This window comes from Suillus bovinus (genome assembly GCF_016758785.1).
Source record: "Suillus bovinus strain UH-Sbo-P2 chromosome Unknown EDB93scaffold_15, whole genome shotgun sequence".
Taxonomy (NCBI): Eukaryota; Fungi; Basidiomycota; class Agaricomycetes; order Boletales; family Suillaceae; genus Suillus; species Suillus bovinus.
The window spans coordinates 243,669-256,322 of record NW_024542071.1 but is presented as its reverse complement, the minus strand read 5'-3'; the positions used below and the strand labels follow the sequence as shown (position 1 = coordinate 256,322).

General features: G+C 38.6%; 3 protein-coding genes across 3 annotated transcripts; 2 read left to right on the top strand and 1 right to left on the bottom strand.

The window, feature by feature from the left end:
- Nucleotides 1-275: 275 nt before the first annotated feature.
- EDB93DRAFT_1081942 (uncharacterized protein) lies at nucleotides 276-482 on the top strand (the record flags this gene model as incomplete). The annotated part of the gene is made up of 1 exon (XM_041445660.1): nucleotides 276-482. A coding segment is annotated over one exon (207 nt), but the record flags the coding sequence as incomplete, so codon positions are not given.
- A 6,579-nt stretch (nucleotides 483-7,061) lies between these two features.
- EDB93DRAFT_1248593 (uncharacterized protein) lies at nucleotides 7,062-7,313 on the top strand (the record flags this gene model as incomplete). Its single annotated transcript, XM_041452737.1, has 2 exons — nucleotides 7,062-7,073; nucleotides 7,131-7,313. 2 exons carry the CDS (start codon nucleotides 7,062-7,064, stop codon nucleotides 7,311-7,313), a joined length of 195 nt encoding a protein of 64 aa, XP_041309547.1.
- Nucleotides 7,314-12,206: 4,893 nt separating this feature from the next.
- EDB93DRAFT_1102508 (uncharacterized protein) lies at nucleotides 12,207-12,654 on the bottom strand (the record flags this gene model as incomplete). The annotated part of the gene is made up of 3 exons (XM_041447220.1): nucleotides 12,207-12,350; nucleotides 12,375-12,428; nucleotides 12,475-12,654. 3 exons carry the CDS (start codon nucleotides 12,652-12,654, stop codon nucleotides 12,207-12,209), a joined length of 378 nt encoding a protein of 125 aa, XP_041309546.1.

Genomic DNA, 12,654 nt, shown 5'->3' with positions numbered 1-12,654 from the left:
TGCAAGAGGAAGAGGATGATGAGTCTGGATATGAACATGAGTATGTCCTTCGAGGGAAAAGGAAAAAGCTCTCAGTTGAGCGAAGTCAATTCTACCCTTGGTTATGTCCTAAGGACTATCAATATGTGCTGAGAAGAAGGGGAGAGCAGCTCACCCTCAACTGTTATGAAGAGTGGTCAGATGACACTAAATACTTTCGAGGACAGGTCACCGGAACACCTGTGTGTCCCAGCTTCCTGCTGTCCCAATGGACATTACTACTCGAAGGTTGAGCTGTTGACCTCAAAAAAGTTTTGTCAGGACATTATTCCACATCTATCAATCCAAAACAGTTGCAAACTCTCAGCAAAGGATTTGAAATCACTCTATTGCAGCCAACCACAATTCACAAAGTTAGAACTTACAGAGATTGGAGCATCACAACCAACCTCTGGGTTAAAGTGCTTGCTTTCATCATGCCATGGAGAGAATCAGAGTTGTGAGGATATAAACACTATGTCTCAGGATTCTTTGTTGACGTCCACTACTCCCTCCATTCCTGAATCATTGATTTCGACAAAGCCTGTCAACTCAAAATTTCTCTGCTTTGACACTCTTGAAGAATTCTGATGTCTCAAAATCACCTATCTCTCGTCTCTTGGTATGGTTGCCTACTCCAAATTGCAACAACTGTCCTCCTCAACCTTTACTGGAAATAAGGGGTCAGAAAAGGCGACAGGATCAGGAAAGACATTGGCACATTCGGAGTTATCCTTGTGGGCTGAACCATGTCATAACTGGAACTGCAGAACCTGCGAAAAGTCTGCAGCAGAATGCTTCCACTTTGTTACAAGAACATCTAGACGCTTGGGCCCCTACCATTTTTCTCCTAATCCTCCTCGTATCAGCCCTCGCATCATACCCTTACCCCAACCTTACCCTTGTTATCCTTGTCATCCTCGCATTCCCTTTCGCTCTCTACCTGTCGCTTCAGCAGAGCCAGTACATCTGGCTGGATCCGTTCGCTGACGAAGCATACCCATGCTCCGTTCCACCACCTGACTGATCCTGTGGACAGTCCCCTTACCCTTACCGTCCGGACGGTAACCTATGATATGATGCACAATGCATCCCCTTTGCCCTCTTCCCTTTTTCGATCTCTGACTCAGTGCGCAGTCGCACATGTTACTTATACTTAGATCCACAGTTGCACGATTGTGCCCCTGCGCGTTTCACTTCTCGTTTTGACCTTTGACTCACTTTCTTATCAAGCATGTTCTGGTTCACCCGTGTCTCACCCCGAACGTGCCTTCCTTTTATGGTTATGCCCTTTATCGTTTACTTCACTTGGTAGTACGAGTTATCACCCACTAATATGCATCCTGTCCTCTATATAAACTCGCTACCATGTACCATATTCCCTAACTTGAATCTACTTGGTTCTTGACCTCCTACTCTCACCAGAGTGATCCTTTCTGCCTAGCCAGCAGTCTATATTCTATCTTCTTGTCTGCTCTTCGCGGATAAGCCCATAGTCTCGATCTTTACTCATCGACTTCGTCGACGAGCAAAGCCCCTGTTAACTAGTCGGACTTCCGTCCTTCTAATTAACGACGATCTTACGATTAACCTTCGGGTGTCGTAAGCCTTGGCAGATACAGCTCATCGTCTAGCATCCACTTGACGTAAGCTACCCGATTCGGACATAGGCGTCAAATCTTACTTGCCGAAACCTCGCCAAGTAAGACCCCTAACCTTGGGCTAGCCCAAGGACGTCCTCGACCGTTGATGACACACGCTCTGTTTGAGCGTCGCCAACAGATACCATCCAAGTCGTAACAGTAGCTGTTCTTGAGTTGACTTTCTGCTTACATTTAGGACTTACTACAATTCTTTGATTTCTTGCCTATTTTTCCACAGTTTTCATTTCTCTTCTTCAATGACTGAAAGATTTCAAATGGCTTCATGATATTGTAATGTTGGCTGGAACAAATGGGTGGACTAAGCACCTCTGCAATGAAAGGAAGATAATTTCCTTGTGAAACATGAGCTAGTAGTGGTTACTATTCAGTATGGGAAAAATCAGCCTGTCATGATCAATGAGGCATTGGATGTTGAGTATCAAAACTGGAAAAATGACTATAATTATTGTATACACAACAATTTACGTTTTCTTTAGTAAATCATATAAGGTAGGTAGTTTCAATTCCTTCCTTACTTCTCAGATTGACTGACTTTTAAAAGTTATCTAAATATTCATAAATAATATAATGTTTCTGACTACTTGTAGAATGAAGATGATATTTTTTATAATAAACCTAACAAAAGCTGGAGGACCTTCCTTTACTAGATAAGGAAAGGTTCAAAGTCAATGTCTATAATGAATAGAACTTCAGAGTCTCTTGATGTGCTCCCATGCAGTTCTTTACCTGTGTGGCACTACTTAACCTTTATTCTGTCTATAAATTTTTTTGCTTTGAAGACAATAATCATAGGAATTTCTACAACAAGGTTCTCTGTCATCTTGATCTACTGGTATGCATGAAGATGTGTGGTAATATTCAGTCCCAAAGCATCATGTCAAATTTCCTTCTATATCTTACTTAGATAGATAATTCCATCCATCCATCTTTGACAGATGATAATAAAGGTGGTGAAGATGAAATTAATCAAGACACTCATGTTTATGGTGCTTTAGTATTCTATGGAATCAATTGTCAGGTCTATAATAAACTTTCTCATACAAACACTTCAATAACAATGTTTTTGGCAACAACCAGCCTCAGACTCTTTGATTTGAAAATATATACATACTAGATGTATATTGTATAAAGGAGGAATTTTGAAATGGAAGGTCTGTTCTTTGCACTTCTGTATGTTGATCTGCATTCTGATCAACTAAATAGCAATATATATGACCAAGTAACAACTCTTCTACTAAACATTTAGAGCCATTCTACTGTGCTGTCACCTATCATAGATTCAATTATTGTCTTTAAGCCAAATATGTGTGGTTCTTTTTCGTTTCTTTCATAGGTTCATTATGGTTTTACAGTGGATTCCATTGTTATTTGCATGAACAACCTGTTCTTTAATTGCTTTATTAGAAAAGGTTTTTGTAGGACTGATTACTGCAAACAACAAATGCAGAAAAAGAGCAGATCAAAGTATATATCATAACAATATTGAACCAGATAAATGAGAAGTTTGGCTGGAGTATGTGTTTTCTTTACAGTTAGTGTTATAGTATTATTGATTTTTTTTGTAAAAACCAGATATAAATACAATAAACAAGATCCTCAAGTATATTATGAATGACCTTATATAAAGCCATGATTGGCTATATAAGGCAAGACATTTATTGACAGCTGTAATATTGAGCCAAAGATGCCTATGTCTAAGGATAATCATCAATATTTTATAGAAAGTCATGAGGATAAACTATATGACTCCTTTGATTTTTTGAATTACTTTTTGCATAGCATTAACCCTAATTTGAAAGCTAGGAACAGACACTGTGCTTATATTCATGAATCCTGTTGTGGTTAACACCCATATAAGCCACTTCTACTGTGACCTAAAGTTACTACTTTGGAACAACATCCTCAAGTCACAGATAACTACACTCATACTTGGGTTTGCAGTATTATCTGTTGCAGTCAGTGATATAACTGTCTATGTATCTTGAATAACTTTTATATTTTTAGACCAAATGTGCCATCAATTGCAATGTAGAAGGACACTTGTCAGGTTCTAAGAACATTATATGTTTCAATGCAAATTCATATATCAATGACCAATGTAAGATCCAGTAGAAAATGGAGATTGTTTACAATTCTCTGATACATGAAAAGACATTTAAGATGCAGCTTTTGAATGTCCATCTTAAAGGACTATGAGTGATTGCAACATCTGACTCTAGTACTATTCTTATGTTTTATAGTGAGGCCATGATGGAAGTGCAGCAACTATCTGACCCATCAAAGGCAATATACATTCCTCAATCATTAGAAGAATTAACACTGCAGTCGCCATGTGGACTGGAAGAATATTACAATAGACATCTGTGTCATCTTCATATATAGTAAGCTTATGTCATAGTCCATGCTTCAGTTCTAATTTTAGCCAACCTGGGCAAGTTCAATAGCAAAGAGTGATTCTAGCTTATGGTATGGAAGGCTGAATTGATCTTAGAGATGCCAGCAGGTATCTTTATAATGTATCCCTCCTCTCTCTGTTTTCACTTCAATATGGACATATATAATGGATCCTTCACTGTACTAGGTGTAGACCTTTGCTAATACCATTGACATCAGATCTTTAGCTTATATACATGGATGGTAGGCTTTCCATTTCATAAAATTTCTCTTTATTGGATGGTGGGAATGAAAGAGGGCACTGTGCTTGATTCAACCAAGCAAGCATATTCCAGACTGCAGAGCTAGCCTTTAAAACTATTGCATAGGCAAGGGCAGCTGGTGCCCCTTGTAACTCTGATTATTCAAGGACATTTTCCATGTGCTTGAATTTGTAAATTACCCAAGTTTGTCATTTGTAGTATAGTTACAGTTTCACTAGCATTAATATTGGTGGCCTTGGAGCACCAACTACATTACAGACATAGGACTAGTTTGTAGGACCACATCTGCAGGAACATCTCCATCCTTGCCCAACCTTTACTAATTAGGAACACTTCTTTGAATGATCCTTCATACATACCAAAATATTACACATACACATGTATTATGCCTAATGCTGCCTTATGTCATAATATTTGCTGCAATGCTTAGGCTAGAGACCTGAAATTTCATTAATTAATTAATCATCCCTAATTCAATAAGCACTGTCTAAGTTTGCCTAAATTTCCAATAGAAGGCCAAGCCTATGATGAGGATTATACTGACAAAGATCTGGAGATGCCCACATATTTGCAAAAATTATTTAGGAGATACTAATATAGGAGTGACTCACCTCTAGTCACTGTTCATCTTTGAACATTGCTTTCAACACAACTATCAGAATGTATTCTATTGATATCTCCAAAGATATCATGCACCTTCTAGTGCAGCAGCTATCAAATTACATACAGTATCATCTAGAACTCCATGCACTTCAGTACCTACTCAAATAACTTGAAAGGTCTGATCTAATACATGACTTGGTTGAGAGGCAGAACATTGGGATAGTAGCTTAGACTTGTGATAAACTACATAAAATTAGCCTTTCACCTTGCAAAGTAAGTTTTCTTTATTTTATCTGATTAATTATTAATATTTTACACAGATTCAAGGACCAACAGAAATCATATGCTCATCTAGATAGAGAATCAGGTCTATCTCAGGACACTATTTCTGAATTTGCCAAACATAGAAGTCACTTGGCTTTCATTGCATCTATAGGTAATTTTGCCTGTTTCTTTCTTTAGCTTCATATATTAAAGCTCATTGGGGACTCCATATATTTTGCTTCTCATAGCCTAGGAGCAAAATAACCCACAGAATGGTATTCTCTTTCTGTAATATTCTCTGTTCACCTAAAAGTGTGTTGATTTTTTATTTTGCCTGTAGCAGTTACTGATGTCAGCCAGTTTTTGCCACTGAAGATGAGACAGTCAAACATGTAGCAAGAATTATAGAGCATTTATAGGTGATTCACATTTTATCTAAATTTAAACCTATCAACTGTCTAATCTTTATCAATAATATAGGGGGTAGTGATAAAGATCTTAGTTTATCTTTTAGAAATGTTTCTGAATCTAACAAAACATTGTCTAGGCTTTCATGCAAGTAAGTTTTATAATCCATTGATGAATAGAGATATCTAAAAGAGCATATTTTCTTTAGCACATTCAAACTGCTATCCAGGGAATCTATTTAGAATCCTTTGATTTCTTTTACAGAAGGGCCCCACTCCTATAACATTGACCGCTGTGTTGCAGAGATATCCAACTATCAGCTTCAGATAATAACATCTCCCCTCTGTATGCAAGACTTTGCTTCTTGTCCTGTTAGTAAGGCAAACTTGTCTAATGGACAACCCAGCAGAGGGAGTGGGTATTGGATACATCATTAATCTGTCAAATATTCAGCTCAAGGTAAAAAGAATTTAATGTTCATATTCAATATAGATAAATGATGTTTTTGGTAGTGATATTAGAGAGGATGGACAATATATATCTTGCACACCAGCTTTTGAATCATAAGTCTTATCTCTTATCTCTTTGTTCTTATATATTTGCTTATCTATGTCATAATAGTCAAGACATAAAATTCATCAACAAAAACAAGGAGTTTCTAGGCTTGTTAATTTCACAGAATTCCATCATAAAGACAAAACTCCAGGAACTCCAGAACTACCTTGAGGTTGAAATACAATCATGTGGAATCTTCCTTCAATTCAGATAAGCCCTTTACAACAATATATTTGATTACTATTTTAGATTTAGTGAAAAATGTGCTATCTTTCTTTACTTATCCATTTTTATCAGAGCAAAGCTGCTGAAGGTATGTGCCCATCATTTGTATATATGCTAAATTATCATTTGACATTCACATTCCATTAGACAATGTCAGGTTACCACTCCATAACATGAAATTTATTAATCTTCATACATATGGTTCACCTCCGGAAACATTCTATCTCATTCTTCTCCAGTACTTTCAGTCTCTATGGCCCTGACCTTAATCTTAGTTGGCGACTTATCCTGCACAATATTTAAAATCCACAACATAACATAAACAAACATGTCATTTATTTAAAATCCATCACAGTCCCTCTCATACGTCCATCATATGTCCATCACATACATTCCATCACACATCTGTCACATACATTTCATATCTACATCTACATCTACACCATGCCAAGAGCAGAAACATACAGAGACATGATGGTTAGGAGGAGAATGGCTCAAATAATGCGAGTAGTAAATATTGGTAAGTTTTTCTTCTTTGTCCACCTTACATGTGTCTGACATATTGGATTAGAATGATCGCTTGAAGACCTTACACAGAAATGGGCCATTTCGCGGCACTCGCAGCAGACGCTATGCGGTTTGAATTGACCATCAAGAGGAGCAAATTATGGCTGAAGTGGTGAGTCTATTTTTATTCTTTCCTGATTGATACACAATGTACTCATACATAAAATAGTCTAATATTCCTACAAATGCAGAGCCTACAGAGCATGATGTTGGGCAGGTCTTGAAGGCTGAAGAACTTAAGCCTAACATCAGGACAGCCTTTAAGACCAAGTCAATTGACCACAACCTTGGGATGGCTCTCAAGATTGAATCAATCGAGTCCAAAATTTCAAAAAGCATCAAGATCGAGTAATTCAAGCCCGACCTTGGCATTGAAATTAAGACTGAGGACATCAAGCCTAACCTTGGAATCACAATCAAGGTTAAGCCCATTGAATCCGATCTTGGATGTCTATGATGATGGAGTCGATTCATGCTTTTTGATATATTGAGAGGCAGGGAGGCACTTTATATTCCAAGAACAGTCAGTATGCAGCATTGGACATTACAAATTCTGAATATAGGATATACATATAATATTTAGTGCCTACATAGTGAAATAGTTTGCACATTGTTATATGGACTCTTAATTCAAATATGTATGTAGTACATCCTAAAAGTTGTCAATGTGATATTAGGAATGTCTGACTACATTCTGGACAAATGGGATGATGAACTAAGGGTCTATGTTTAAGACTACCTATTATTACAATACATAAAATCCACACAGTACTACTGAGCATTTTTCAAGGTGTTCCGGCATGTGTGAAAGCATAACCAGATAACTGCAAAGCTTGTTTTCCACCTCATCAAATATACGACGCCTGATGGCTCTTTGCATTTGAGTGGTTCAACGGCATGTTCACCATAACAGTCACAACAGAGGGTGAATTGAAATCACTCTCTTACAGAATTGGGTCCAAACTCATCTCATTTATGAGTACCTCCTGGCTCTTCCTGCTGACACTCATTCATTTGAATGAGACCAAATTAACTGCATTATCAAGGTACAAGCCCAAGACTATGGAAGTTTGATGACACAAGCTCAAAACTGAGATATATTATTCAGTTGAGTTGTTCATGGTCCAAATTAATGTATCTTTTGATATATCCATGGTGAATCCTTCTCAGAACTGGCCAGGCATTTTTGGGAGGGGTCAGATACCAAAGATAGACACTTTTATCCCCCTCTCTGGCCAGGCCTCCTTTGGTTCTCTTTTCAATGATGGTTGTTTCTGATCCGATGGCTATCATTTAGATAGATCTTCTTTCATTTAACTTCAAAAGAACGATAGCATACTCAAATATGTTGTTACCTGATGTTTGTTTTTTCACATTCTAAGTGACAAATTTTTACGGAAGTTCACAGGTACTCAAGTGTTTGCAAACATACAAGTTGTTACATCAATTTTTTTTCTTTTTATTTGATCTTCAAAAGGACAAATGAGAGTGCACCAAGTCTATGTGTAAAAGTGTAAGTCAACATGTTGTCATGTGATGTTCATATTCACACTTTCTAGGACAAGTGCATGTGAGAACTGATTTTAAAATGTGCCCACCAGAGGAACAATGAAGAGGGATCACTCAGACAATGTCGAAAGTGAAAGTGAGGATGAGGTAGACTACTCAGACAATGTCCAAAGTAGAAAGGAGAAGAGTAAGGCTATTCAGACGATGTCTAAGATAGAAGAAAGACAATGAGAGGACCAAGTCCAGAGTATCCAGAAATGGGGGTAGGAATGGAAGTGGGTTAGTCCTTCAGAGACAAAACTCCTAGGGAACTCAGATTTGCGACAAGAGATGAAACTTGAGTCTATGGAGAAGGGAAACTTGGTTATTGAGTAGCAATTGATAATCTAACTAAAGTACTACAGGTATTTTACAGGTTTATAAGTACTTTGTAAAGCACTGTACTACTGGTAAGCAGAGTGTAGAACTATGTTCTGGGAGTAGTAAAATGTTAGTACAGATGTCACAATGACCTGCACCAAACTGGTCCAGTGCATGACTGAGTGGTGCTAGTAAATATTTTTCAGAAATTTTGCATGGAATGAATTTTGTGTTATTTGGCTCAAAGATGACTCAGCCAGATTCTCATACATCTGAAGTATCCATGAAAAATATTTCCCACATATGTTTGTTTGCGGAAACTTCCAGGAAACTTTAAATACACGTGTTACCCAGTTTTGTTCTATGTCATATGCTACATCTCTAAACAACACCAAATACAAACAAGTTTCAACACATTATGTAAACCATGTTCTCTTACCACAGTCAGCTGATCTATAACTAAGCCTGACAAATCATGTTCACCTACGTGCGATTCACATGAGTATTATGATCTATGACAAATAATGCAGTATATCTAGATACATGAGAAAACAAAAATTGAATATACCTAGGTATACGGAAGTAAATTAGCATAGCCATGTAGATTTGTCTATATAAGGACCTCCGTTTTGGCCTGAAATGCAATCAATCAGATTCCCCAGAATCACTTTAATAAAATTGTGAGTGAGGTTTGTATGTGATCAGCATCAGAAACAACAGCGAAGAGCTGTTCGGGATTGTCAGGTACATTGATGAGACAGTAGGAGCCATTGAGCTCACTGTGCTCAACAACCTGCAAGGCCTGGTTTATTTGTTTTGAAAAGTCTCTTGTTTTTCCAAGTGTTTACATGTGTGTGCGTGTTCTCTGTCTCTATCTCTCCATCTGTTTCTCTAGGCTTGGGATCTATTTTACTCTAGTCTGGGATCTATTTCCTTTATCTCTATTTCTCTAGGCTTGGGATCTATTTCCTTATCTCTGTTTCACTAGTCTAGGTTCTGTTTCACTCTATCTGTTTTACTCTCTCTATCCATTGAAAGCTAACAGTCTGAGTGCTCGTTTATTGTTGTGTCACTAATGTGTTATAGATTTTAGTGAATATATTCTGAGTGTTTGTTTCTTGCTGCTGATACTAACGTACTCTTGATTGTAGCAAATACATTCGATGTTACGACTGGGATAGCTCTGCTGTCGAGGATCAAAGATAGATCGCTCAATCAACAGTTTGTCGGCCTTCCTAGTACAAGGAAGGTGTCTTGGTCAAGGGTTCACGCTGCACGAGCCGCGGCTTCTGTGCAGGATCAGCGGCGAGTGGTTTTAGCACTTCTGCCTAGGCGGTGAGTGGTTTTAGCACTTTTACCGCAATCAAGGGTTCAGGCTAAGACAGTGAGTGACTGTCTTAGAATCAGGATTCAGGCTACTAAGGGTGGAGACCTTAGTAGATCAGGATTCAAGGGGAAAACCCAGTAGATTAAGTTAAGGAATACAACTATGGTACATGGGGTTTATATAGGTAAAAGGGAGCGGCGCAGCCGCGACAAGAATGGTAACAAAGATAGGAAAAAGAGTACAACCTATCAAGATAGCAAAGATAGGTGAAACCGCTATGTGGCGCAAGATAGTATCTATGTTACAATCAAGAAGAAGAGAAGTGCGGACAGCCCACTTGATAAGAGAATAGCCGAGTCTAGATGAGTCTAGAGTCGGTGGCATGGTTACAAAGGAAAAATGAAATAGGAGTAAATGTTATTGTAACATTCGAGCCTTATCTCTGATTCTTCATGTTGTCTCTATGTCCGCCAAAGGCTCAAAGTAGCTTAGTGGGGAGACTTCAGAAGTTGCTTATTGTACGCTTGACCTCACACATCTGAGTAGTATACTGAGCCAGGATTGTTATTTGTCAGATAGGCTTTAGCTATTGAATAGGGGACTTGGTATTGAAATCCAAGGACATCTGTTTCTGATTCTGTTTAATACTCATCATAAGTTCCTTGGCAGCAGATTCAATATTAGGCTAAGAGTTCTACGAAAGCTTTTGACAAGTCTTGACCTTTGATCCTACCTGTTTGCGCTGTGGGAGTGACCAATACAGCTTCACACGACTTTTCATAGTAAGTTTAGAATATAGCATCATTTATTGTGCTTAGTCTTGGTTCTTGTTTCTGTTTCTTTGTTTCTTTTTGTCAACACCATATCACTGGGTTGATTAGTGTTTCTATACTGATACCATAAAGTACCTTTGTCTGACCGTAGCTTGAATATTCTGACAGGCCACCCATGAACGACCATGTTATCAGTCATTGGTATTTGTCTGAATTACTGACCATGGAGATATTTTATTTTGTAGGTGTTCATCTATAGATCATCTATCTAAGACGACAACGGAACTCGGGAAATGAGGATGGAGTACAAATACTAGTGTATAGGGGTCAGACAGCATTCTTGGGCAGATATACATAGGTAAGTGATATAAGCAAGACAGAGATTATGGTAGGTAGTGTATGAAATATGTACCTGATATAAACAGGGGGCCTATCACAAACATATATCTAATACCAACAAGTGGGCTGGTTGAAGTATGTATGTGATACCAACAGAACAGGTCGGCCAAGTGAGCAGTGGTACTGATATATACAGATGAGTCAATATTCTAAGGGTATAGATGCATCAGGGACACTCCTTCAATGTATCAGTCTTACCAAATATACATGCCCATGATAGAGTTGGGTAGTTGGTCAATATGTCTGTTGGTCAATATGTCGGTCAAATATCATGGATGGTGAATATGGAGTCAATTCCCCTGAATAACCTATACAAACATACTTACCAGGACTACCTTGGGCCAAGTATCATAGATGAGGTGGTTGGTCAATAGGCCAGTCAAATGTGATGTATAATAGACATGGTCTGTATCTATGGAATAACATACAAAATACCTAATCATACATGTGGTAGTCGGTCAGTTAGTTGGCAAGATACAAAATATCGCCAAAGCGCTGTTGATACTTGCAATCACACAATCAATGCATATACAAGCCAATCCAGATCGATTTCATGCAATTTATGTAGTGAAAAGTATCTAAGTGACTAATAATGCACTACATAGGGGTATATTTAGTATCAAGGGAGGGAGTAAGTATCAGAAGCAGGTAATGTTACATTAAAATGAGATCGGAAGGCAGGAGCAGATGAAGGACTGGCCTGCGCTGACCTAGATGATGGACTGTCCACTAGTAAATGTGCTGCCCTGCACATCAGGATGACCAAATAGGGCAAGACACTAAGGCTTGACCGATGCTGACTGAAGGAGGGTTAGGAGCAGCCAAAGGGCCAAAGACACCATTCAGGTACCTCATACCCATTACAGTGGCCAATGATTCATGACTGTGGCTCATTGTTGGTGGCAGAAACGATAGATTGAGGACTGAGCATTGCTGCTGAAGTGTCTCCACCCTGTTCCTTTGGCATTGTTCGGCCAGTACGGGCCTTGGTGCCAGCCTGGATAGCTTTGAGTGGTGTCAACTAATAATACAAGGTGAATCTCACCTGCTTGACATTTTTTGCAGGGGCTGGAGTCTGAGGCACTGCCACCTTAGATGACTATGGTTCTGTGAGTGATAGAAGAAAAAATGAATCAATGATGAACCTTTACAACAATGATGGTCCCGCGGCTCGGCTGGCCATCTTCATCCTCAGTGTCCAAAATGACTACCCTCAACAGGCGCCTACTGACCTTGCACTTCTTCATCTTGTTGGACTCTTCCTCAGAGTCATTTTCCCTAACTTGCCGAGTCCCCTGAACCAGCTGCTTCCCCTTGTCGGTCAT